This window comes from Chroicocephalus ridibundus, chromosome 1 (genome assembly GCF_963924245.1).
Source record: "Chroicocephalus ridibundus chromosome 1, bChrRid1.1, whole genome shotgun sequence".
Classification (NCBI taxonomy): Eukaryota; Metazoa; Chordata; class Aves; order Charadriiformes; family Laridae; genus Chroicocephalus; species Chroicocephalus ridibundus.
Window position 1 is genome coordinate 198,468,613 of NC_086284.1, and position 25,240 is coordinate 198,493,852.

Sequence of the window (25,240 nt, forward strand, 5' to 3'; positions counted from 1 at the left end):
TTTTCATTAAATATTGGTATAATATATCCATGTCTGAGGTAATAAATTAAAAATAAATTCAAGATTTCAGTCCCATATTTGTGCTGCATATTTTTTCTACCATTATACATAATTTTGAAGCAAACACACATAGTCCATAATTCTGAATGCAGCTAGGAATATTATTTTAACACAGTCACTTTTTGTTTCACTATAATTTTGCTGAGAATGGTTATTGCATGATACACTTTTCATAGATGTTTTAGTTATACTAGAGTTTTCTATTAAATCACACATATCGTAGTTATAGGAAGATGGGCATGAAGATGTGCTTTGAGCCAAGGAAGGCAAATATTGAATCAGAGTGACAGCACATACTGCAGGATTCTTGTCTGCCTGTGCTAGAGCCCAGATCCAGCAACGCCATTTCGGTGTGTGCTTAACTTTAGACATATGAGTCATTTCAGTGCCACCCATGGCCTCAAGTATTTGCTGAATCAAGGACTAGCCAAGTCTGCAGACCCAAATTCATAGACTTCTTTAACTGTGTGTTACTTGAAAACAGTTCTGCTGGTTTCATATTTTGTAAGATATTTTGTAATGACCTTCGTAAGATTTTTCGTGTCAGTGAAGCACCCATGAAAGTTTCTAACCTGGTTCATAAATACATTATGAAAAAATAAGCAGCTACAATGACTCTCTTCTACACATTTTGTTAAAAGCAACACCTGGTTTGAAAAGTTATTAAAGTAATTTTTCCCATGGTAAAATATATTTAAAAAAATAAACTCTTCATTTCATCATCTTCCATCAAACATATAAGCTTGTTAAAGGGCGGGGCATACCTCAGGTATTTTCATTTATAAATGCAAGAGATTGAGAGTATCAATCTTTCTGCACTTAAATGCTGGTGGTAGTAAGGCCCTTTCAGCTAAGTTTCCATCAAGCCCAACATTAGTGAGCTAAAGAAACAAACAAAACAAAAATTTTGCTTGCATATAACTTTTTCATAATCCTGAATTAAAAAAAAATCCTCTCTGCTTAGAAAAAAACTCTTATTTAACTGCTGCCATTAAAAAAGTATACCTCACCTCCATGTTGTTTTAACTTCATTCAGTGAGTTTGAATGCAAAGGATTTAAACACTCACTAAAATTACTGTGGCATGCCATCAGGCTCTTAACGTTCAAAAATTGTGCTAATCTCCATTTAAATAAGGAAGCTATAGTTTAGAGCTTGAGCTAATGGTTGTCTTGGTGTTAAAGGTCTATTTCCACCAGATTTTCTTTATTCTATTTTGCAAATGACTGACAGCGCGCATGATGTGATCCTGAAAAACCATTTGGTGTTATTACCAAGAGCTATATAGTCTGTGTGAAAACTCTCCATGCTCATGCAGTGATTTGCATCATTGAGGGGACCACGGTCCGCACTGCAGTGGTCCTGGGCCTGGCCACCAAGGCGCAGCCGTGCAGCCCGGGGTCTTCAGTACTCCACCGAGCTCACTATTGCCATTGGCTCATCAAATGTCGCCAACCTTATCTGCTTTGGGGTAGGGATGGAGAGAATCTCCCCAGTGTCAGTTGGTGAGTGAATACCATTGTCTATTATGTTTGAAACTTCCTCCTCGTGATCCTCATACAGCGTGTTGATGTGCAGCAAAGGGTGGGCTGGGTTGCAGTTCAGTGCGGGTGTGGGCTCGGGTTTGACTTGGTTCAAAGTCATACTCGTTGCAGCAGTGGTTGTGGCTATGTGGTTGTGGTTACACGTGACAAAAGTCCCAGCAGCAGGCACAGTTCTGCATGTCTCAGATGAGTACAGGATCTCTTTAGCAGGGTGAGGGGTGTCTAAAAGAAAACAAAACAGCCAGTTAAAAGACAGGTAGTCTTTCACCCTTCCAGTTCATCAGAGAAGAGTGTCCTGATCCAATAAAAGTCATTGGCAGTTTTGCCACTGATTTCAGTGGGAGCAGGAGTGGACCCCAAAATGAATTTTCTTGGGATCCTTCAAGAAATCCAATAGGACTGTTTCAAAACAACAGGACTGTAAGCTCAGGGAGAGAGGGGAAACGACAAATGGGTTTTGTGAATCTCGCTTTTTTTGACGCATGCTCATGCTTCCTTACGTGAATGGTATTTTTGTAAAATGAACAAAAAACAACTGAAAAGTATCTTTTATTCTCCACTAAAGTCTGGCAGGTGTTTTATAAATGTTATGATTTAATGTTTTGACAAATGTTATGAATGTTGAAATCCACAGGATGGAATACAAAAAGCACTGATATTTTCAATGGGAAAAAAATAGTGGTTACACATTGTAAGCCACTTGTCTTTAGAAAGAACTCAGCAATTTGACATTAACTGATGTCTCTTTCCAGAACTTTTAAGTCTACCTTACCTGATGGACTGCAATGTAGGTCTAACTCAAAAGCAAAGCTGAACATTTTTAATGGGAATGGGGAGTAACAGAGCCCCAAAACTACAGTAATTACATTTTTGCCCTTAAAATATTCAAGCACTAATTTAAACGAAAGGAAGTGAGACCAGAAAACCCCAGTAGTTTTGAGGAGTTGAAATCAGAGCAGGTGACTGGATAAGGAATGCTGTAGAATAGCTCACATGCACATTGGGGAGCTGGAGGGCTCTAAGGAGCGTAAGGATTTGGAAGTGACAGAAACTTCTATACCTCAAATCACTTCTTTGCTGGGCAGTGGGGTGACGGTAGCTGTCAGTCTGTCGAAGCCCAGAGGGAGGTCTTAGCTTGTAATGAGATGAGAGCCATTGCTTTAAGTACATACAAATCTTTCTGTAGCTTAACTGCATAGTGCTTCTTTCCTATGTCAGTAACTTACAAAAATAAACAAGACAACATCTATCTACCTATCAATCAGTTTATCTACTGATACTATTACTTTTCTTAGTGCTCACATGGCTTTCCCCATCATTCTAGCACCTAACAATTATTGATATATTTGAAACACTTCTTTGAGGTTAGAAAGGGACAGGATTTCCAAGACACACATAGGGAACTGAGGCACAGAAGGAGCATCTCCTGCGAGGCCACACAGGAATGGAACGGCAGAAATCCTGAATCTCTGACCAGCACCCACACTTCAGTCCATCCACATGAGCAATTTACAATGTCTTTTGCATGAACAATGATGTAAATGATCTGAATTGTGATTTCCGAGGTGACAAACACATGACAACCCCTAAGAATTTGTACTTTAAGAGATTTTTTTTCTACAGGCAGCTTTATCTGCCATTAGCACAGTTTAGTACTGGTCCTCTACCATGGTAGTTTCCATATGACTTGAAAATAAGGCAGGTTTGAAACGTGCCAGGTGCTGGTGGAGCAGGAAAGGGTATCATGGAGGCCAAGCCCTCCTCATTTCCTTGGCAAGGCATGACCACATTCATAATTGTGAAAATCTGCTTACATTTTGAAAAATTACCTGCACCAACAGCCTGCAGGCTGTCCTGTACCGCTCTACCTGGAATAATCCTTATCTTCCATATAGCTGTTAGAGAGAACCCCTATTTCTGAGGCCTGCAAGCCCTAAGATCATTAGCTGTCCCAAAATCTAGCAAGGTAGGTCGAACAGTTCAGATAAGCTTTGAGTTCCTGAAGATCACTACGCAAATTATGGTCTGTGGAGGTGGTATGGGCATTATGGCATACTGTACCTTTGAGAGAGGAGGTAACGTGTACTACGACATTCTCTTCCTGGTTTAAAAATCCACCTTCTTGGCTTTTAGACGTAGGCATCGAGGGGATGGCTTGAATCTCCGGCTTGGGTTTTTTGCTACTAAGTATATATGGATGAACATCCAAGGAAAAGTGTCGCGTGTGTTTTTTTTCACTGCTTGTGCTTGGCATAGCGTTTTGTTCGGTTTTATGAGTGGACGATTGCTGTGAGGTTTTTGCAGCAGACTCTAACAAAGGAGCTATAAGGCTGTCCGTTGCTGTTTTTCTCCGCACGGGCTTGGGTTTGTCAGGTTTATGGTTTTCAACCTTCATAATGGCTAACTGTTCCTTGAATGGCTGAGGAAGGGGATTGGTAGTCGGGATCCATTTCATCTTCTTCCTTGGTCTCTTAATGATGAGCTGCTCGTTAGCATCAATGTCTGCTGGATCAACACTTGGGTCTATCGTTTGGATCCCTGAGTCACGCATGGTTGGAGTGGCATCATGATTGGACTGGGCCAATGCCGCAAGCAGCTGGCGTACCACATTGTCATACATCAGATCGCTTTCATTTGTAATAAAATCCAGACGGTTCAATGATTTTATGTGGTCCCGATTTTCATTACAAAACATGGCCAAAATATTGATGTCACAAAACTGGGACTTCTGCCACTGTTTCTTGGTCTTTATTCCAACTTTGTTCAGTTTATCAAATATGAAATTGGACTTGCGAAATATGAAGAGGTGAATTAAGTTGATGAGGATTATCAAGTTCATAAAGCAGAGGAGAACGATATCTACACCAGCAATAATCCGCTGGAGCTGGACAGATGGCAGTTTACAGTTGACTCTGATGTGCAATTTGGAGCTGCTCGTTTTGTCTGGAGGCTCTCCTAATGCACATGTAAATTCATTTTGCTTCTGTGTAGCATAGTAGGTGGATAAGTATGTAATTGGTATGATGCTCAAAAAGATGATGAACAAATGTCTCGCAAGATAAAGCTTAGCTAAAAAGTTACTTCGTCCTCTTCTTTCCAGGTATTTCTCAAACAAGTTCTGTTCAGGGCTTTTTTTCCTTCTCCGCATTCTCAATGATTTCTCTCTTCTCTCTCTCGGTGATCCCCGGGCCTTTGGACTGAATCTGTTTCTCTATTTTTGGTGCCCGCCCTTCAGCTGCACGGTGGTAGCAGTTATCGATCTCCTGAAGCAAAAAATTAAGCTCTGAAGTCAGTCGGGTGGAGGCCAGAAACTCCCAGCCCAGAGCTGGAATGTACATTATCCCAGCAAAAGCCAGCAGTGCATAAGGTAGGAACTTATGCTCAAACAAGGAGGGCCAGTGGCTGGCATCAACTCCTGGCAAGGCATCTTTTAATTCTGTCCAACAATATCCTCTGGCATACAAGGCTTGATCGCGGGTGAAGTTGTGTGGTGTGTAACAGTATATTGGCTCCTCTGTATAACAGAGAGAAAAGTCACTGCTGTGCATTTAACCTACAAAAGGAGGTCTGGAAAATAAACATTTCAAATTATATCAATTTTATTTTACTGCATCTTTACATGACCGTTAAGCCCTCCATGTCTATTAGACAGTTCAGCTTTCACACACCTTTACAAGTCCCCAGGCAAAATTATTTACCTGGAAGTTTTAGAATGAACCTGAGCAAGAAATGTCATCAAGAAATACACATTTGGGTTTAATTACTTCTCTGAAAACAATATCCTAAGCAACTGTGATCTAAGCTCCGTAAAGCTAAAAGACCTGACATCCACTATACAGTAGCTGAGGATGTTATGTGCAAATGCTGAAAGGCTCATTTAGGTGAAATTTAATGTTCATCCCAGTTAAGTATTCTTCTAAATAGAAAAAAAGTTAGATGTAGCTGAAGGCAATGTTTTTAATTCTTATTAAGAAAGTCTACTCATTGAATATGGTAGCAAAAATTGAAACTTAAAAGACATGCGAGCATTTAGTCAACTGTATTCCTCCCAGCTAACACTCTTGAGTTAAAGTGTGACTGACAAGGACAGAATCTGGTGTGTTAACTGTATTTATCGCTATGAAAATTTAATTCTACATTTGAAACTGTAACATTGTTTTTTACATAATGTGCAAATAAATGGTGGAACTTGCTGTCATACAATATTCTGGAAGAAACAAATACTACGGATCAAGAAAGCAATCAGACAAAGTAATGGAAGAAAAGTACAGCAAGAATTATAAATACACAGACAGCGATGCAATTTTTCTCTCAGGACATGTTTAAACCACGGGCTGCTGGAAGGTGGAAGGGTTTATCAAAGGAACTAACCCCATATGCTTGTCTATTTTAACACTCCTTCCTAAGCATCTGCTTTTTGCCATCATCAGAGACGAGATGTTGGGCTAAAAGGACTTTTGTCTGGACCAGTAGATAAGTTATGGTCTTATACAACTACATTTTTCTACCAATACATGAAAGCAAGCTAGAAAAACTTGTGAAAGCTAGAACAGTATTAATTGCCCAAAGAACAATGACCATTATCAAAACACTCTCTTCAAAGAGGAAGACCATATTTTCATGTTTTGGCAGGTAGAATAAAGGGAATATATTTTGTGGGGTTCTGGTATACCTTTTAAAAACCTCCTAAAATGAGACCCATAGGAAGAAGGCATGTTCTCTTGAATTGAGAATCACTCAACACCAAGCTTGCTCCAGTTCTGAACGCAGTCTACAATTCAGATTGAGAACAGCTCACTGGAAGAGAGTGGTGATACTGTTCTCTTAATAACACAATAATGAAGACAAATAATAAAATATTATGATGTTTGATAATAATAAATAAAATATTAAAAAATAATAAGCAGGCAAAAAACCCTAATCCTTTTGGCTTAACAGAGGACTCCCTACTTGACCAACTGCTTTTCACATGTGAGCAAATCAAAAGCATTCACTAGTTCTTTGGTAAAATGTTGAGGTATGAACCTCTTCTGAGATCTACATGCTGAGGACTGCACAAAAAATGTTTCGGTTTTGCCTTTTTTTTTTTTTTAAAGTGATTCAGTGAGGATTCTTTTCTAAAAATACAACCAATTTAAACAGAGTTGATGTAATAAATGATGCTACCCAAGACAGCATGTAAAGTGAGTAAACCCTGCAAGTTCTTTAAAATCCCTTTTGAAGACTATTTTAAAATGATCTAACTCCAACCTGAGAGAGCCTAAAGCACTCTAATGTTACATAGCTTCCCATTTTGACTATTTGTGTGTATTTACAGCCATGTGTTACAATAAAATGCTCACTGACTCTCTTGGTTCCGGTAATTACATGCTCTCCCAACCCCACCCATGAAGGGATGCATACAAAAAAAATTCAACTCCTACTATCAAAGAGTCAGTGTACAATTTCTCAGGAGACAAAGTAGATTCCTATGTGAAAACGTTCCCACGGGGAAAAAAAGTCAAAGAAGCGTGATGAGTTTATCATAAGCAGAAATATTTTGAATTGGGTGTCCCTAAGCTCAGTAGAAGATGCCAACATGAAACCCAGCTTCCTGTGACATACACAGGTTCATTTCTCCTAGATCTCAACACCATGAATACTCGGTAAGACAGCAACAAGTATTCATACAAATTATCCATACGGACTATTTTTGGATTCATGTTATCAGTTGCTACTACCAAATAAACTGTAAACAGTTCTCTTCAGTTCTCTTCGCTGAGACCTGAAAGCTAAGGTGACTTCTGCCAAAATTGTATATATACAACAACAATCAAATATGTATCTACTTTATAAATAAAACAAACAAATAAAAATGTCTTAACACTTACATTTATGTTGGACAGATTACTTAGACACTAACTCTGCACCCTATCCATTGTCACTGCTTCAGTGAAAAAAGTCTGAAGAGCTTCACAGCTCCAGTTTGGACTGCACACCTTCATTAGAGGCTACTTCAAAAATGGGGCTGGCCAGCCCAGTAAACAAAGTAAATGTCATTTTACAGGAATTTGTTTACTTTTCTTCTGTTAAACATTTTTTTGGCTGCTCCCATTGCCTAGTAAGTTGTGAGAGATCTCTAATTTATTGAGGTAGCTGAGTATGGTGTCCCATGCTTATTCAACGTTTTGTTATTTGTTGATGCTAGTCTAGTATTTTCTTTGCATATTTGTTAAATTGACATAATTTTCATTATATGCACGCAAATCCCAAGACCCTTCAGATGAAACCCTATCCTCAGTGAAGTCAGTGGGATTTCTTATAACTGACTGAAGCAGGGGCAGTGGGGTTACAATGCAATTTTATTCAAATGCTATTGAATAGAAAAAAATAGAAAAAACATTTTCTAATATGTTTGAACCATACTCACTGTCAGCAAATGCCATTAATTTTGGTAAAGTTATTCCACAGGGGAATTCAGCTTAACCTTCTCAGCATAGGACTTGACTCACAAAGCATAGCATCAGCCTTTGGAAGCTCATTCATCTAGAAAATGGTGCAGATAATGCAGAGGAGAGGAATACTCTTCCAGACAATGACTGAAAGCAAAAGACTGATTTAGCTGTTGCCTGGAGGAGCCTGTCTCTCTTCATTGACAAGGGTCTGCCAAGCAAGATCGCCACAAGGTTTGAGTTAGTTTTTATGAATGTTACTTCTTGGGCGATGGCAGCATTTAACCTGGCATTTAACACCCATGAAGGTGTTCGATCCCATCACAGTAGGGTATAGACCTGTTTTTCCTCTACTGCAATCTGTGTCAATCAGCAATAAATGAAAAAGAAAAGCACCGTGTCAATAACTTGTCTTGTTTGTTGCGAAAGATGGCAGTAACACATAGCTGGATCTCACCATGCAGATCTGACGAGGATGGGGGAGTAACAAGTTACTCTCATACAGCTCACTCTAGCTGTGAGTGCATAATTCAATCGGTTTCAAGAAGGCACAGCAGATGTATTTTTTTATTTTACAATATTCTCCTGATAAGTTAGTACCATTAAAAAAAACCCGCTGTAACAGTGTTAAAATCATAGCTCTGACACTGGATCATGCAATATGAAAAAAACTTTTAACTTCATATTCACAAGTATAGAAAGTTTCTATTGATATTCTTATTTCACCCTGAAAATCCTCGAGCAGTTTAGGAAGTTTCTTTTTCGTATAACCACTCCAGCCACCATGAAATGCAGCTTTTCCCCCAGGACTCTGCGATTTAATTGCATTCGGTGCAACTGTTCAATTATGTACGAAAAGACAATAGAGTAAGAGAGTGTAAATAAAATTTTTTAAAAAGCTGAGGGGACGTTATTATGGCTGAGTGGACTGGTCGTCTTCGCAATGTTGTCTAGGCTTAAGCCCATAAATATAATCTATCCTCCCACTCTCCTTGATAGCTATATTCTTGTGAGCACAAGAAACAGAAATTCCTACGAAAAAAACCTGAAAGCAAGGTCGTCATCTCCAAAATAATCTTCTGCCAATTCCAAACAACAATTAAAAGGTGGTTCAAGGAAGACACATATCTGTGATTTGCACACATGTGCACCTGTAGCAAAAGCAAAAAAAAAAAAAAGAAAGATAACTAATCTGCCATTGTTATTGGTGGCTGTAATACTAAACTCAACTTTTCTGCATTAAATGTGATGGCTTACTTCAAGATTTTTAGTTCTGACGCTCCAAGTAAAATCTCAGTAAGTTCAAAGTCTGAAAGTCTGCCCTTAGGTTCCCCTACACAAATGTGTTAACTACATGCCAGAATATGAAGTTCAACACAGTTTCAGAAAACATCACCAGGAATACCCAAGAACAAATCCTGTCTTCAGTAATACTTTCCTACAGTCATTGTCATTCCCAAGACACGTTCCTTTTGAATAATTTTATAAGAGACTAAGTAACCCTGTGCTAATGCTGTGCAGAAATAATTACTACAACAGAAAAAAAGTCCTTGATGTTAATATATTATGAAGTATATTATACTTTATTTATACTGACTTGAGTATAAAGATGCATACTAAAGCTTAGCTTCCCTTTCTTCAATATTGTTAGATGATCACAGGGGCACTACATCAGCTATTTTCAACAGTTGTACATAAATACATTTTATCCTGCTCACCATGCATGTAAGTAGCTTCTAGAAGTCCACAAGTCTATTCTCATGGGTAAGGTGTGAGAGACATCTCACTGAATTTTTTGGACATGCAAACAAGATGAAATAATCAACACGGAATTACTTAGTCAGTTGATTGTGTTATGCCACTTGAAAAATTAAAATCCCTTGGCAGCAATGTTTTTTCACATGCTCCATTCTGTAGCATCTCATCCCATCAGTTTAAGTCTACTTAAATGGAGAAAAATGACTTGCAGGAAGCACTGTGGTACAAAAGGCATACTTTAGGGGAATGAAAGAGAGTGCACGGCTGCAAGAAGACAGCCAAGGTAGGGAGAAGGATGAAGGAAAGGGCTGTGCTCAAAAAACTCTTTAGAAAGAACCTAAACAGACAGCATGGAAAGAAGGAGTGAAGGCAAAGTATGGAAGCTAGGAGCTGCCAAGTCTGCTGCCTGTTAGTAAAGGCTCTGAGAAATGCTTGTGGGCTTCCTGCAGGCACATGCTCCCACTCCTACTGTTCCCAACCCAAGATCAGCCACCTCCTTTCAGTGGTTCCCCAACCTCCATATACTTTTAGCATACATTCAAATGCACTCTTCAAGAAGCCCTGAATTAAAGACGTTTTGTCAGCATGCAAATGCTAGGCATGAAAATATGTTAGATAAATAAATCTCCTACTTAATTTCAACCAGGAGATACAACACTGTAAATTCTGAAATTCCTCAAGCAAAGGGTTGGGGTGCTGAGGTTTGGGGTTGGAACCCCTGTGAAACTTCTCACTGCAAAATGAATCTCAGATCTGGAAATGGAGTTACCAATAGAAAAATCTGATAACTGCTGTTCTAGATCATTCCCTGAAGTTACATCACAATGCAGAACCATGGAAACCCTGGAAGGAACCTCAGAAATTACCAAGTCCCAAGTGCCACTCAGAGCAGGGTCAAGGCTGAGTTCAGACCAGCTAGATTAGGGCTTTGTCAGTCTGAAAACCTCTAAAGATGAGAGACTACACAACCTGCCTGTGCAACCTGCTCCAAGGCTTGATTGTCCTCAAAGTGTTTTTTTCTTTAGGTCATGTCCAGCAAGAATGGCTGATTCACGCAGGAGTAATTTTTTTCACTTTTGAGAAATGGCCATTTCCAAAAATGAATGCAATGGCCAGTTGCACTAGGAACACATTAGGTAAAATATGGCTGGAGGGCTCTCACTGAAATACAAATAGCTAGAGTCTCAATTGAAGGAAGAGCTATCAACAGCGCAGTTCACCAAGGAGGCTCTGTGTGTGTGCCTGTGTGCATGTGTGCGCACACAGCTATGTGTATTTGCCTATCTATAAAAAAAACACCTTGCAAAAAAATGTGAGCTGGTGTAGGATACACAGAAACAACAGTGTAAGAAGATACTGTGAAGCTGTAGATATGTACCACTCCCCATTACCTTTGCAAAGTTAAGTCTTTACAACTCTTCCTGGGAAAGTGAGTGAACTGCATCTAACATAAACATTCACTCGCCCCTTCAAAATAAATAGAACAATGCCAATCTCTCAGTATTCAACACGGTAAAAAATTAGACCTGCTCCTAAGAAGACTTAAGTGACTTCATGCATTGGGCAGTTCCTATGAAGTCAACGGGATTACCGTAGTGCATAAAATTTAGCATGTGCATCTCTCTGAAGAACCAATGCTGTAGGGAGGTCAATTTCAAGCTTCTAAAATATTATTATGAGAAAAAGTTATTTAAATAAATATGGCCAACACATTTACAATGCTTTTGGATGACATTAAAAGTAAGAAAGGAAAATATTAGTAATAAACAGTATATGCCCCTATATAAAAGGGCAAATGATGCTTCACATCTACCATATTCCCAGTGAAATAAAGTATATACACCCAAATTATCATAATAATAAATTGTGTATGTCTCCTGTGACCTCCAGCTTTTAGAATTTACTCTGGAAAAAGAAATCACACCTCACTAATTTTCCAACTGAATTGCATGATTTCAGCATTCTAATACAATAATTCAGTAATGCAGAAAGAATGGCACAATTTTCTAACAGTGGACAGAAAAAAAAGAAAAAAAAGGAACTATTTTCAGAAAATATAATTCAAAATTGAAAAAAGATGAAAATTCTTGCGCTTGCTATACCAAGACAAAGGTAAGTATGCCTCTTGTGCAAAAAATTTCTTTGAGAATCTAGAAGTAAACCTGACCACCATGGCCCTACATTGGGTATAGGCAGCAGAAGAGGTGCTTAGGTGCTGCCCAACAGGCTGGACCTCCCAGCTCTTGGACAAGTGCCGAGACTCGAGTTAAGTATCAGGTAAGTATATTGGTAAGTATACTTACTGAGTTAAATATACTACAGACTCACCCTGGGCCTAGCACTTCCTAGCAATTGGCTTTCTTCCCTCTTGAAGAGGGTTGCTAAATCATCCTCATGCCGCTGCCCAACCTGCCTATGAAGAAAAGCTGGCATTCCAGTCAAGTTCTCTGAAGAACTCCTTGTACAGCCCTCTCCACTTGACCCTAAGGAGAAATTCAGCGTTTAGGTAGAATCTCTGAATCTCCCTGCCCATCAGGTACCAGAACACAAGTTTCTAACAGCCAAGATAGATGAGAAACTCCTTGAATTCAGCAATAAATGCCAGTATTTGACAAGGGTAGTCTTTATCACACTGCTCTCCTTACATTCTGTCACATATGTGTAAGTAATCAGACATACATGCCTCATTCTTCTTGGGTACTAAAAGGATTGCACAAGAAAGCAGGTAGCAAACTGTTTATTTTGAGAAACAGAAATAATTTATTTAGTAGTTTTTCAGCAATTTTTTAAATGGAAAAGAAGAAATGTCCTGGATCCTCTTCTCTCTGGAAAAAGAGAACAAAAAATATTCATGTTACTGAGGTTTAAAATGTAGTCTAAGGAAGTATAACATTATCTAAACAGTGTACAGGTTTTCCATCTCAGTCACACAGTCCACAAGGAATATGTAACTCTCTACTCTGAATGTGATTTTAACAAATGCTGGCTAATACCCAAATTAACTCACAGCCAAAGGAAAAACTCCCTTAGCTTAACTGGTTTATTTCAACTACTTTATTTAAAGGGTATTTAAAGGTTAGAAATTAGTACAGCATGAGGATGGATTCCTGAAATTACTTTTGTGTACCAACTGTAGTCATACAGCCCTATTTAACTCACAGAGTTTACTCATATGAATAAGAAAACACTCATCAGACTAAGCCTTAACTTAGAAAGCTAATTATTAAGAATTATTACTTTTATCAAAACAAAAAGACAATACCTTTACCTTTCTTAGGGAATATTCTTTCCAAATCTGAATATAGGTTCCATGCCCATGAAGTCTTCCTAAGGTACAAATTTCTCCATGATCAACAAGGTAAGGTATAGCCTTTTTTGCCCACTCTCTGAAACCACTTGTCCTGTTTAAGAAAAAAATCTTGAAAAGAAAGTCCCTAAAGTAATGAGACAGGAAACCACTGCTGCTATCAAGTCTTACTGGCCTGTACTCTACAAGGATTAGTCGTAATGGATGAGATGTAGATAAGCAGTTTCAAAGACTGATAGATAATGGGTTACGGTAATGGGTTACCCACAGGGGTAACTGCAATGTAAAGGCAGCAGCAGGTGTCCCCTTATTTACAATATGGGTCTTTTTTCCTTGCAGGACTGCTGCTTAAAGTGCATATATTTTGGATCTGCAGAATCAATAAATCAGTAACGCACTTTCCTAGTGTATATATGAATTCACAGAACTATATTCCCTGTATGTAATAAACATTGGCTCTTCTAAAATTAGCTGATGTGCTGAAGTTCGCTTACCAGCAATCTGAGGCTTAAAGACTTGTAACACCTGCCCAGGTTATTCAGGAGAGCAAGACACCTACTCCTACTTGTTTGGTATGTTGAAGTATGTTGGAGAGCTTATTCCAGAAATGACACCTGTTATGCAGAAGGTGCAGAAACACCTAAATGAAATCTCTTAGGCTGCTCCTATAGAGGAATGTTTCCTCAATAATGAGCTACCATCCACCATGTGATGGCCATGCAGTATAGTGGTAACGCCATTGGAAAGAGAGCTTTTTTATAGTGACTGTAGTGTTGAACATCACTAGGAGCATTTCTTCCTGTGCCCAAGAGAACTCTGTGAGAACACAGAAAACACCTGGAAAGAAATTACAATGCTTCTATTTGAACATAAAGGTATGTTTCTGTATTATAATGTTGCTTTGTACTATGTTAAGATTTGAGGGAAGATTAGATCGAAATTTAGAAGAATGTATTCATCAAAATACAATTAATGAAATTCAGCCATGCAGACAGTCCTACAAAAGAGATCAGAGTAATATTTACTTCTAAATTTAGTGCTTACATGAGGAGGTGAGTGGAATTTTGGTGATGTACAGATCTCCTGCATAGGAGAAGTAGTGTGTGAAAAGAAGTGTTCTAATGTTTTCCAAAGATACAGAAAGTATTTTTGGCAATTCAGAAATTCCCCTGTAGAGATGGAACCCCAAAACAACTACCCAAGCATCCAGACACTATGATAATGTGGACTAGAGCAACACCTAAAGTAAACTGCAAGGACATGTAAATGCCGAAGTGAAATGAAGTGTGAAAATCCGGTGAAACTGATGATACATAGACAAGGGTGGCTCCTTAAGTCAAGAGGCAAGTGCAAAATACGAACACAGGAAGCAACAGGAAACAGCAGGTTTGTTCTATTGCATTACTGTTATTATTTAATGACTAGAAATGAAAAAGATGGCTTGTATTAAGTACCTTTTGGCAAAAACACAGCACCCAGAAAACTTCATATTGAAAAAGAAGAAAAATGCCAATAGTTAGCTCATTAGATAATTCTATTATTTTATTAACGTAGTATTTAGGAGGCAGAGAGGGCCTGTCTACCGCTTTTTGGAAAACTGGTTCCTTCATGTGCAGAGAAACTGGATTTTGTAAAATATCAGAACTGTTCTGATTTATGACAACAGAGCCAGGAGAATCGGCCCCCCAAGGCTCCCAAGGGATCTGCAATCCCAGCGTGGAGGTCTCCTGCCCTCCTGAACAAGTCATGGATACCACAGAAGACAAGGCACCTCAGCCTCAAAATGCTGAAATAATTACTTCAGCATATAACTAAAATGCTCCAGAAATAGTCACTGATCTCTAAGCCGCAAAAAACCCCACATCACACATCTCAGCACCTGGTTGCGTCATTGCTCTGGTAACTTAGAATCTGCACAATAGGCATGGTGCCAGTAAAGAAAAGCAAACAAATCCCCAAACTTTGCTATTATAATGAACTGCTATTTTTCCCCAGTTCAAACGCAAGAGTATAATAAAACCCTGCGACAAAATCCCTGATGATGGAAATATCTGCATTGATTTCAGTGTTTTTCTTAGAATAAGTCCTGTATCATAGGAAATAAAAGGAAATCTCTACAAGAATCATGCCAGTGTACTGCGAAATTATTCAGCTTTTGTAATTAAACGTGTATATACCTACTGAACGTGCCCACTGCAGTCATTTTTAATGCTGACAAAAGCTAAGGAACTCGGTGATGATGCAGATTCTTCTGGAAGGGTTTTATAGTTCTAAGAAACAGTCCAAGCTTAGATTTCTTCTAGATCATGGAGGCATAATTTCTATTCAGTTCAGGGAGAAAAAAAGCTTCAAAATACTTCAGAGTTGCTATGAAAAACAGTCTTGACCTTACACTTATTTATTCACAAGGTTTCCTCTTGACTAATATGAATAAATTAAGTAGCTCTTAAACATGAATATTTTTGACCATCTGTTCAAATTCCTGAAGTTATCTGAAAGCACATACTGAGCTAAATCTCATGCACATTTTGGACCTCTTCACATATGTGACACTTGGAAAGGTGAAGGGTTTAATAGTGCAAACAGGGTCATGAAATTCCATATGAAAAAAAGATAACGTGTGTGTCAATGAAGTTTGAGAAATGGCATTCATGAAAGAAAAATAGCTGTAGCCACTAGGAACTGCAGTGGAATGATTACACGTGAGGCTCATGCATTTCCTCAACATTACCTTTCTATTTAACATTCAACTGTGTAACTTCAAATCTTTTAATGACCAAAACTCACAGAAAGCCAGCTCGCATATCTTGTACACACCTTGTGTTTGTGCGTGTGTGTGAACTGCTCTTACCCTTTGGGAAAAATTCCATCAGCAGTGCAAACAGCCAGTGGCTGAACCGCAGCCAGCCTGTGGTTGCTTGTACTATTTCAGTTCTTTTTAAAAACAGATGTCTAGAAAGCACTTAAACACAAGTGGTACTGAGACACTCCTTACATTCTCTTATCACAGCTAATACCACCTCAGAACCAATTTCTGCATTGGTGTCATCATGTACATAAAACAACCTGGCTCTGTACTCTTAGCAGTAACAATAATCACTTGGAAAAATGTCATCTTCACTTTCTTACTCTATGTGGCTTTAAGTGCAGTTAAAGAGAAAAAATGGAAAAGAAGCTCAAAAGCAATCTAACAGAGAAGTCGCATAAGTGAGCATGTGTAAATATGCTGGCCACAACTTGAAACAAAAATACGAATTAGAAAAATTGACCAGAAATACAAAATAGAACTCCATCTTATAATAGAGAAATCTTCAACATATACTATTTCAAACATACTGTAGGGTGAAATGCATAAAAAGACATTGAACTCACGCATATACTGTACTACACAGTGAAGTAAGCATTGCTTATGTAAAATGATTACAAATCAGAAAAGAAAACAGAAAAACTTGAACTGACCCTTCAGTCATTTAACTTACTGTCTCCTTCCATTACTTCCTCATGAGAATTTTCTAGCAGAAGGGTGGTAGAGGGCTGAGCTACGTAACTGCTAAGAGACATAGAAATACAGTATTTATGAGCAACTTTTTGGTATTTTGTAGGCACTGTTTTATAAACCTAGCAAGAAAATCAAAGCTTGGCTTTTGACTAAAGTACAAAAATCAGCTGGACGACAGTTTTGCTTTATTTTAATGAGGTATTGATATTTAACAGCTCCTGAGGGAAAAGCAAACATGACTGCAATACACAAAGAATAATTCACTGTGAATAGAAAGTATGAAGCACTACACGAGAAGGATATGACTTAGCAATCCTTGTGACTGACCACATCAGTCCTAAATCTTTTGAAAGTTTGGAAACCAAAATATTTCAATGTCATAGATAACACACAACAGAAACAGCAACACATTCTCCTTTGAGGCCCACCAGTCTCTGGTCCCTTAGGCAGAGAACGTACCAAAGACATTACTGATAGCGCTGCTTCTGAACACAGCACAACACTGAACCGGAACACTTAAATCACTTAGTAAAAACATTAAAGAATACAAACAAACTACGCAGCACATTGTGATAGCCAAGTATCTCTTCGTCTACTGGACTGTAGAACAGTCTTGGAAGTTCAGCAAATGCCACGAGGTGTTTCACTACAAAAGGCTGCCACTCGCTGCCAGTAGCATCGTTGCTGTTCATGGAGGACGGAATACAGCACTTGCTGGTGAAGACCAGCGTTAAGTACCCAACAGCATCCTGCTCATGGCTGCGGTCTGCGTGTTACTAGTTCCATGGTAAAAAAAGGGAGTGTAGATGAAAGGATGAAAACCACATGGAACACCAAACAGACCCACTTCAAACTGATAATGAATATTGCAGTCTAACAATACTCTGCATACCGTGCATTTTAGAAAGGAAATGAAAATGGAAAGGCAGTGTATTAAAGAACCAATTCCTTTTTATCTAGATCCATACGCCCCCACACTGACCACTCCTTGATAGGAGATATTGAAACATCATCACTAAAAACAAGTGCTGAACACTGACACGGGGTGTAGCTAGACTGGAAAAACATGTCTTACAAGTCTTACCTACTAAAATTTCATTAAATAGGTGTTCTTTACCATTTTTTCACTATATATTAATCTAAGGCTAGTCTGCTTCAACACAAACCCACTTTTAATACCTGCCTTAAAAATACATCGATAAATAAATAAAGAATACCAAACCCTTTACTGTGGGAAAAGAAACAATCCATCAGGCTCCAACACAGAGAAAATGGAAGGACAAAAGTGACAATCTGTACTTACAGGCTTACAATTCGCTTCTCCACCAGCCAGTACCTGGTATAGTCACCTATTCCTGCACTGGGACAGCACAGTACTACCAAGTCTGAACTCTCTGTTCATATTGGTTGTATTTTACTTCCAGTTTGTACAGGAATAACTAACTGTTCAAGCTGCTAGGGAATGAAAAGTAAGGCTTCTGGACCTTCAGGTATGAGAAATCAAACCTCTAATGAGTCAAATACAAGCATGGGCCTTTGCAAAGCACTGCATATACATTTGCACAAATGTTCCAGAAGATGCCTGAGAATATATAGGCCATAATGGGCGTCATGTCACTGTTCTGACAGAAATTCAAACACATTCACATTTAAATAAAAAATTTAATTGCTATCTTTAACACGACAATTTCCAAACGAAAACAGAGCAAACTGAAGTAAGTTCCCTTGAGACTACCAACTGCGTGCATTGTTATTCTCAACAAGAACATTGCTACAGAAGAGGTTTCCTCTAGACTATGCTGCCTTCTGTAGGCACCTTCACCAGGGCTGCAAGCTGTGTGACTCCAGAAAACCAATTCCACTTAAACACAGATTCATCCACTGGGTCAGAGAAACAAATCTCCAAAACTTTCCTTATTCAAGGTCAACATACACTGATCCTTAAATACAGGATGTCCTGGTTTTATATGAAGTCTGTCTATGGGTGAGTTTTAGAAAGGGAAGCAATATTCATTCTTCTCTTGTGGGTACTCGTGTGGGCTTTCTTTGTGTGGGGTAGCTGACTATTGCTCTTAAATGAGTTAATGACGATCTCATGCCCAGTATAAACACGGCACACGGATTTATTTAAATTAGCTTTCTAGGGTTGTTCTTTCTGGAATCACACTGATTTGCTTGAAAAACATTAAAGGAGAATTGGGAGACTCAAAAAGGATAATGTAAGAGATTAGCTGAGTAACTTTCTTTTATCTTATGAGAGAGAGTTTAGGAAGTGCATTGCAGAGGCGTCAGTGCAAGAACTGTATATTACTTCAGCCACCAGAATGAAGTCCTGTCCCCACTGAAATCAATAGTCAAACTCTTACAGCCTCAGGACTCTCAGGAGCACATCCTAGTGGTGTGTATGCCCTACGCCCTCCCTCTGCAGAGGGCTCAATTTCACCCAAAATGCACTGCCATCTAGTAGTGAAGTTTGGAAACAAAATTTTATCTCTCAATAAATTTTGGTTATGTTACAGATTCATTTGTAAGGCAAAAGCTAATCAAGGATGACAGCCCATTATTTTTACATTGAGTCATACTGTAAGGATACTGTAAGCATCCTGGGCAGCATAACAAGGAACGTGGACAGCAGGTCAAGGGAGGTGATTTTAGCCCTCTACTCCACGTTGGTGAGACCCCACCTGGAGTACTGTGTCCAGCTCTGGAGCTCTCAGCACAGGAAAGACAGGGACCTGTTGGAGCAGGTCCAGAGGAGGGCCACAAAAACGATCAGAGGGCTGGAACACCTCTCCTATGAAGGAAGGCTGAGAGAGTTGGGATTGTTCAGCCTGGACAAGAGAAGGCTTGAGGAGACCTTATAACAGCCCTTCAATACTTAAAGGGGGCTTATAAGAAAGACAGAAAGAGACTTTTTACCAGGGCCTGTAGGGACAGGACAAGAGGCAACAGTTTTAAACTGAAAGAGGGTTGATTTAGATTGGACATAAGGAAGAAATTCTTTATGATGAGGGTGGTGAGAGATTGGAACAGATTGCCCAGAGTAGTTGTGGATGTTCCATCATTGGAAGTGTTCAAGACCAGACTGGACAGGGCTTTGAGTAACCTGGTCTAGTGGGAGATGTCCCTGCCCACGGCAGGGGGGTTAGACTATATGATCTTCAAAGATCCCTTCCAACCCAAACCATTCTAGGATTCTATGAATAGAAGAAAAGACCAATACCTAATTTAAAGCCTTTTGTAACTAATTAAGTTCAGCTGTATTTTGATTTATTCAGAAAATCAGCATAGTATCTGCTAAACAATTAGGTCTTGCCTTTTATGCTACTAAACCAGAAATTTGTGATTTAATTTTTCAGGAGTGATGTAGAGATCAGAACACTCCGATATGAGGACAAACAAATCACTTACATGAATAGCAAATGCATTAACCTAAACAACGACTTTGCCCATGTCACTAAAACAACATAATTAACTAAATAACTTTATCTTCACCCACAGGCAAACTACTGTATACAATAATTTATACTACAGACATAATGATTTTTAAGGTTGCTAATTATCATCTTTTAAATAAACACCGCACTCTCCCTTTGTCCTGTGTTGTGAAGATGAACTCTGCTTTTGTACATGCTTCTCCGCAGCCTCTGGCCCCAGAGCATCGCCCTGGGATGCCCAGGCTTCCTGGGATGATGGGGTGCCTTCCGCACACCCCCAGAGCAGTACGCCCATGCTGCTTGGCCAAAGAGCTCTCACTGCACTCATTGGACTGGACTGTACAGTTGCTCTTGACTAGGCTTTAAGCTACACTTGATCCCACGCACATAAACTCCAAGGTAGATCAGAGAAGTACATAGGCTTTCATCTCCTCCGTGCACTAATCATGCAGACTCTTCCAATCCAGAGCAAGAAGTTTTGTGAGAAACCACTGCTTTTTGATCACTATACTTTTATGTCTCAAGCACACACACCACTGTTTCAAGAGCTTTACCAACACTGATTAAATAAGATGGGATAGACCCCAGAAAAGGGGGTTGTTGTCAGTTTAGCGGCATGATGGTAGCTTTCCATGGCTTCCACTGGATACCATTAACAGAAATAGGAATAACGAAAAGCATCAGTTTTTATTTCCTATTCTGAAGCAATAACTGATGCACACAAGGGCACAAAGCAAAGTTTGGGAACCTACTATGATATTGACAACCAAAGGGGCAGCAGGAACCTTATTCAATTTTGTTAGCAAAGTTTGCACTTTTCATGTGTATTATTTAAATTGCACATGGGGAGCAGCATCCAAAGCAACCAAGTGAAGATAGATTTTTTTTAAAGATCAATGGCAGCACACAGGTGAAAGATAAACACAAACTGCAGAATCAGTAATTAGCATGTATCCAGATGGACTGTTGTCCAGAGACGCTGATGGTAGTAGTAACAAGTTTGACTTCGTAAAAAAGTCTGAGTACATGCTGTTTTGGTGGCAGAGTAACACCTGATTCAGGTCATATTAAAATTAATAGGAGTTTTGCTCTTGAACTCTGTGGAAGCAGAACTGAATTCACTAATCCTGGACTCTTCAACTCCACTCCAAAAAGGAATCTATTTAGTTTCATCAGACCCTTAGAGTGTTTCTATTACATTCCCTTGTATCTTTAATTTTTTTTCCTTTTTCTCATTTTTCTAACTGCAGACCATCTGAATAAACACATGACATCATATGACAGAAGAGTGTTGTCCCACATTTTTCCAAAGACATAAGTGTTCTGTGTTGCCTTGTAAGCTTTGTCCTCCAGGACACAATGGGTTACAGCCCTGTATCTTACTGGTTCAAATGAGCACACACGGTCTGTAAGTAGCCCAAAATGATACTGCTTTGGGTACTTCTGAAAAACGAATTTGCAACCCAACCATCAGCCTGGAGAACAGTTTTCCACAGCATAAACCAAACTCGAATGCAGAAATTCAGGAGACCCCCTCTCTTCCACACACTTGCATGGACCACAGCTCAGACTTGCAGAGGGACAACCTGAGTCTCTTACACTTGAGGCTTCCTCCGCAATCTGCAGTCCTGGAGGATTTGTTCGTACAGAACAAGCTACTGCACAAGCAGTGAGTCATCAAAGGACTTCGGCTGGGAAATTCGCACAATGTAAAGGAGCACACGTGAAGGGGCATGACTTTTCCTGCACCCAAGGTTATCTTTAGGCCTACTGAGGTTCAAACCTGCACATCCCAAACAGTATCAAGGCACATATATAGGTATGCAGTCTCATGAGCTTCTGTATGATTGCTTCTTCATTAGTTTAGTCCTCTACAAACCAAATAGAGGAACAAATCCCCAAACTTTTGCGTTCTACAGAAGATCATCAAAGGTGACCTTGAATCCTGTCTTTCAGTTGCTATGAAGGGATGGTTTTCCGATGTTAACAAGCTCGGCATGCCCTGAAAATAATGGTCTCTTTGAGATGACCAACCAAAAAATGAGACTCTTACCATTAACTGTGGCTGCAGATCTTGAACTATACAACTGTACGTTTAAAAACTGAGGTACATCAAAAAAGTTTTAACTGTTATTAAGAAAAACCTCAAGACTCCATTTGCAAGCAGTTATTCTTCTAGGTAACTTAAAATGAAAACAAGTATTAAGGATATATAAGTGTTGGAAGTCAATCCCAAAGCAGCATGCAAAGCAAGAGCCCGATTCTTGTATGTTTAGACTGACTGAATACAGCCAATTCCCACTAACCTCACAAGCTACAGACTGCCAGGTCAGTCCTGTATATTAAAGCGCTAATAATTTCACATGGATCTTCAGTGTGGAACTTCAGGGGACCTTAAAAGCAGTCATGCACTAGCAGCTACACTCACCACGCCAATACTTCAGTAAGTAAAACACTGTTTACAGAGATGCTGAAGGCCCGAAAGGTGTCATAATTACTGGGTCGGTAATTTTCAAGGCTCATCAAAACTTGACCTTCCTAGGCTGGAAGAACTCTGCACTGGCAGTGACGGGCAATCAAACAAGGCTTTTTAAATTGTTGCTGGCTGAATGCAAGATGTAGGCCCTCAACAGAAACAGATACCCGTGATTTTCACTATCACAATACGGCAAAGCACGGAGTGGATGTGTCTCCATACAGTGTATCAGTCCCCATGAAGGCACCTGCCTCTCCCTAGTGGGACAGTTGAAAACTCACGTTGCAGACGCCTGAATTAACGTGAGGACACACACATGAATTCAGCTCAGGGCCTGTCCAGGGACCACCATAAAACCACTCCGTGTGTCACCCACACCAGCTCCCGGCTGTCGCAGGGCAGCAGTCGCCTCCCCACCAGGAGGCGGGAGGGAAGCAACAGCCGCCCCCTCAGCGCTGGCGGCCGTGTGGGAGCGGCCGTTAGGGAACGGCGACGGCCGTTAGAGAGCAATCACGGCCGTTAGGGGCGACCGTTAGGGAGCGGCCGTTAGGGAGCAATCACGGCCGTTAGGGGCGACCGTTAGGGAGCGGCCGCGGCCGTTAGGGGCGGCCGTTAGGGGCGACCGTTAGGGAGCGGCCGTTAGGGAGCGGCCGCCGCCGCGAAGCCGCGGCCCCCTCCGCGCGCGCCCCACCCCGCCCCGCCGCGCCGCCCTTACCGGCGAAGTTCTTGGTGAAGACGAGGGTGACGAGAAGGATGGGGATGAGGACGGTGCCGATGGTGACCACGCGGTCGAAGGGCAGCTCCAGCTTCAGCTGGAGGAGCAGAGCCGCTAGCGCGCCCGCCTTGTCATCCTGCTGCCCCGGCAGGATGAGCTCCTTCAGCTTCTCGCCCGCCAGCAGCGCGGTGGCCATGTCGGGGTGGTTATCGATGATGTGTTGCATAAGCGACGGCGGCGGGCGGCCTCACGCCGCCGGGCCTCCCCGGGGACGGGCGGCGCCCGCCCGGCCTGCGGGGACAACACCGATAGCGGTAACGGCGGGGCCGCGGCCCGGCCTCCTCTGCCGCAGCGGCACCATGTTTGGGCCGGCGGGACACTGTCCCCCGCGGGGCCTGCCGCTGCCCCCCGGCGCGCCCGCCGCGGAGCTCCCTGGACGAGGGGCATCCCCCCGCCCGCCCCCCGCAGCCCCGGGGACAGCGGTGCAAAGAGGCGGGGGGGGAGGGGGGGGGTGTGCGCGGAATAACGGTGCAGCCGAGCAGCCGCAGGGCAGCTGTGCGGAGCCAGGCAGTCTCCCGCTCCTCGGAGCCATGCCGAGAAATGCCAGGGGAGGCGGGCAACGGGGAGAGCTGCCCGGTGACAGCGGTGCAATTAAGCGCTGCCTCCGCTTTGCAGTTCATGCTGTACAATAGCGGCGAAGCAGCCATGCAACGAGACCGGTTTGGAGCCGCCTCTCTTAAAGTGCTGCAGACAAGGAAGAGGGCATTTACCTGGCAACTTCGGCTCCCGCGGTTCCCAGGGGACGGCGAGGAAAACAGATGGCTTGTAAATAACGGCGGAAGCCGCAAATAAACTTACACTGGACCTTCCTGCCGGAAAAAAAGGTCCCTGCGCCTCCGCAAGTAATAAAATCGCTCCGGGTTCGGGGCGGGAGGCGAATGATGTGTCGATGCTGGTTATGGCAGCGGGCGGCTGGCGCTTGCATGGAAGCGCCCGCCCGCACCGAGCAGCGGTAACGTGCGGAGCGATGCAAGACGGGGCTCGCAGCAGCCGCGGAGAGGAGGAGGAGGAGAAGGAGGAGGAGGCGGCGAGAGCGGCACCGGAACGAGCTGCGGGGACGCGGAGGTCCTTTAAGGTTTTAAAGCGCACAGCTGGAGGCTGCTGAGCCGGCGGCAGCCGCAGCAGGGCGGCTGGCAGCCGTGCGGGCACAGCACATGCGGGGCTGCAGCGCGCAACACGTTGCGGCGGCGGCCCGGGGCGGCGGTGGCCGCGTCCCTGCGGGAGCCACCGGGCGGCGGCAACGCGCATGCGCGGGCGCGGGGCCGGGCGGGCGCGGCGACGGCGGCGGGCGGTGAGCGTGGACCTGGAGGGGACCTGGGGGCAGCGGGGGCGGCGACCCCGGCAGGAGGAGACCAGCGGTGCCCCCCGCCTCCTTCCCCCAGGCCGCCCCGCAGCGCGCACGGGGGAGCTCGGGTCCGGCGGCGCCGCCCGCAGCCGCGGGGCTTGTGGGAGGGGGGTGGTGGTGAGGCAGACCCTCACCCAAGCAGGCTGTGACCTGAAGGGCTTGAACCTGCGGGCACGTCAGAGTTTGGGTGCTCCCATTAGAAACCCTTCCAGCTACTTACTTCTCTAAGCTCATGTGGGGTTAGTCACGCCTGATAAAATAGCCTCAGGGGCAGGGAGCTTGCCAGAAATGCAGAGGTCAGCTTTCAGCTTGCCTCGGCTTAATGGGGTTCAGGCCTGTATCTTCACAGAGGTGACCAGACCTTGCTGTGCATCTCTGGAACCGGCTGGGGACAAACCATATGTTATCACCCTATGGGCAAAAGCTGGACCACACAGCATCAAAAGAGGACATGCGTGCTGCTGTCATAGCCAGCAGCTATGGCATTCGGAAAAAAGCTCCAGGTCACAGTTCCTCCTTCTCAAGTTGTTTATGGATTTTATATTTAGCAGTACTTAGATGAAAACCAGAGATATGCTTAAACCCATATTGCTGACATTTCCTTCAAAG

General features: G+C 41.9%; 1 protein-coding gene across 1 annotated transcript; it reads right to left on the reverse strand.

Moving 5' to 3' along the window:
- On the reverse strand, positions 1-24,517 carry PANX2 (pannexin 2). Its single transcript, XM_063323348.1, is given in 5 exon segments — positions 1-1,825; positions 3,665-4,736; positions 4,738-5,117; positions 23,227-23,517; positions 23,997-24,517. Coding segments are annotated over 4 exon segments (2,040 nt in total). The 5' UTR covers positions 23,453-23,517; positions 23,997-24,517; the 3' UTR covers positions 1-1,463.
- Between the last annotated feature and the right edge of the window lie 723 nt (positions 24,518-25,240).